The 1638-nt window shown below is 51.1% G+C and overlaps 1 protein-coding gene across 1 annotated transcript; it reads left to right on the top strand.

Moving 5' to 3' along the window:
• Nucleotides 1-316: 316 nt before the first annotated feature.
• On the top strand, nt 317-1174 carry LOC115989844. Its single transcript, XM_031113723.1, has one exon. The coding sequence runs from the start codon at nt 317-319 to the stop codon at nt 1172-1174; it is 858 nt and encodes a 285-aa protein (XP_030969583.1).
• Nucleotides 1175-1638: the final 464 nt, after the last annotated feature.

Genomic DNA, 1638 nt, shown 5'->3' with positions numbered 1-1638 from the left:
TCTCCCGGCTGACCACGACTTGAGGAAATCCTTGACGGGTAAACCTGTCATCAGTGTGCGCCAGCTGATGGACAGAATAGAGAAGTACAAAAGGGTAGAGGAAGATCAGCTTCAAGGGAAAGGAAAGCTTAAAATGGTCCCTCAGGAGAGGAGGGACTTCAGGCCGGATCGTCACAATGCCAGCCGACCGAGGAGGGATTATGCTGGGCAGCCGGGCTCAACGGATGCCCAGGCCGTGAACGTAGTCTTTAGAGAGCCTGTTCAGCAGGTCTTGGAGAAGATAAAGAACGAGCCATTCTTTAAGTGGCCGAACAAGATGGCAGGGGAGCCTAGAAAGCGCAACCCGAATTTGTATTGCCATTACCATCAAGATCATGGGCACACAACGGACAACTGTAGGAATTTATGGGATCACCTGAAGCAACTGGTCCGTGAAGGGAAACTAAAGCAACTCTTGGACCACTCCAGCGGAAGAGCGAACCAATCAGGTCCTGAGGTGCAGGGAGATGCCTCATCAAGGCTCCCCCTGGGCACGATTAACGTCATCTTTGCGGCCCCGGGAAGGACTGGGTCTTGTCCCTCGAGAGTATTGTCGGTGTCCCGGCCCCAGGCCGAGGACCACTCTCCGGCATTAAAGAAAACCAAGAGGCGCGTCCCATTGATTTTGGGTTTTTCGGATGAGGACCTGATTGGGACCATACAGCCCCATGAGGATGCCTTGGTAGTAACATTGAGGATTGGAGGATACGATGTCCGAAGAGTAATGGTTGATCAGGGAAGTGCTGTGGATGTGATGTATCCAGATTTGTACAAAGGGCTAGGTTTGAAGCAAGAGGACCTAACAGTTTACAACTCCCCTCTAGTGAGTTTTGAGGGAAGGTTGGTCATTCCTATGGGGCTAATTAGACTGCTCGTACAGACAGGCACGGATGTGGTGGAGGTGGATTTTATTGTTGTAAATGTTTTTTCTCCCTACACGGCTATTATGGGCAGGCCTTGGCTTCATACCCTTAAAGCGGTTTCCTCTACCTTACATCAGAAGGTGAAGTACCCGTCCGGGGACCAAGTGCTGGAGATTGTAGGGAACCAGGCGGCTGCTCAGCAGTGTCAAGTAGCGGCTATACAGCACCGGCCAGAAGCAGAAACCTCGGCCACCGCCGACAATGAGTTATAGCAGTTAAAACCCCCATCGTTAGGCTTAGAAATGCCAAGTAATGGGGTAGAATGCGAAGAGCTGGAAAAGGCAGTAATCGCTGAGGATCCAGAGAAGTTCTTCCGGGTTGGGGCCAATCTGCCTTCACAGGAGAAAGCAGATTTGTTGGAATTCCTCCGAGCCAATGTAGACGTTTTTGCATGGGACCCGTACGAGGCCCCAGGGGTGGACCCGAATTTCATTTGTCACCGACTCAATGTGAATCCTTCCGTCGTCCCAAAAAGGCAACCTCCACGGCGACCATCAAAGGAGCATGTCGAGGCAGTTAGAAGCGAAGTTGCCAAGCTTAAACAGGCGGGGGCTATCAAGGAAATTTTTTACCCTCAATGGTTGGCGAATACAGTGGTAGTAAAGAAGAAGACTGGTAAATGGCGGGTGTGCGTGGATTTCACGGATCTTAATAAAGCTTGCCCTAAGGATCCATT

This window comes from Quercus lobata, chromosome 5, assembly GCF_001633185.2.
Source record: "Quercus lobata isolate SW786 chromosome 5, ValleyOak3.0 Primary Assembly, whole genome shotgun sequence".
In the NCBI taxonomy this organism is placed as follows: domain Eukaryota; kingdom Viridiplantae; phylum Streptophyta; class Magnoliopsida; order Fagales; family Fagaceae; genus Quercus; species Quercus lobata.
The sequence above is the reverse complement of the archived record's forward strand: the minus strand, read 5'-3'. Positions and strand labels throughout refer to the sequence as shown.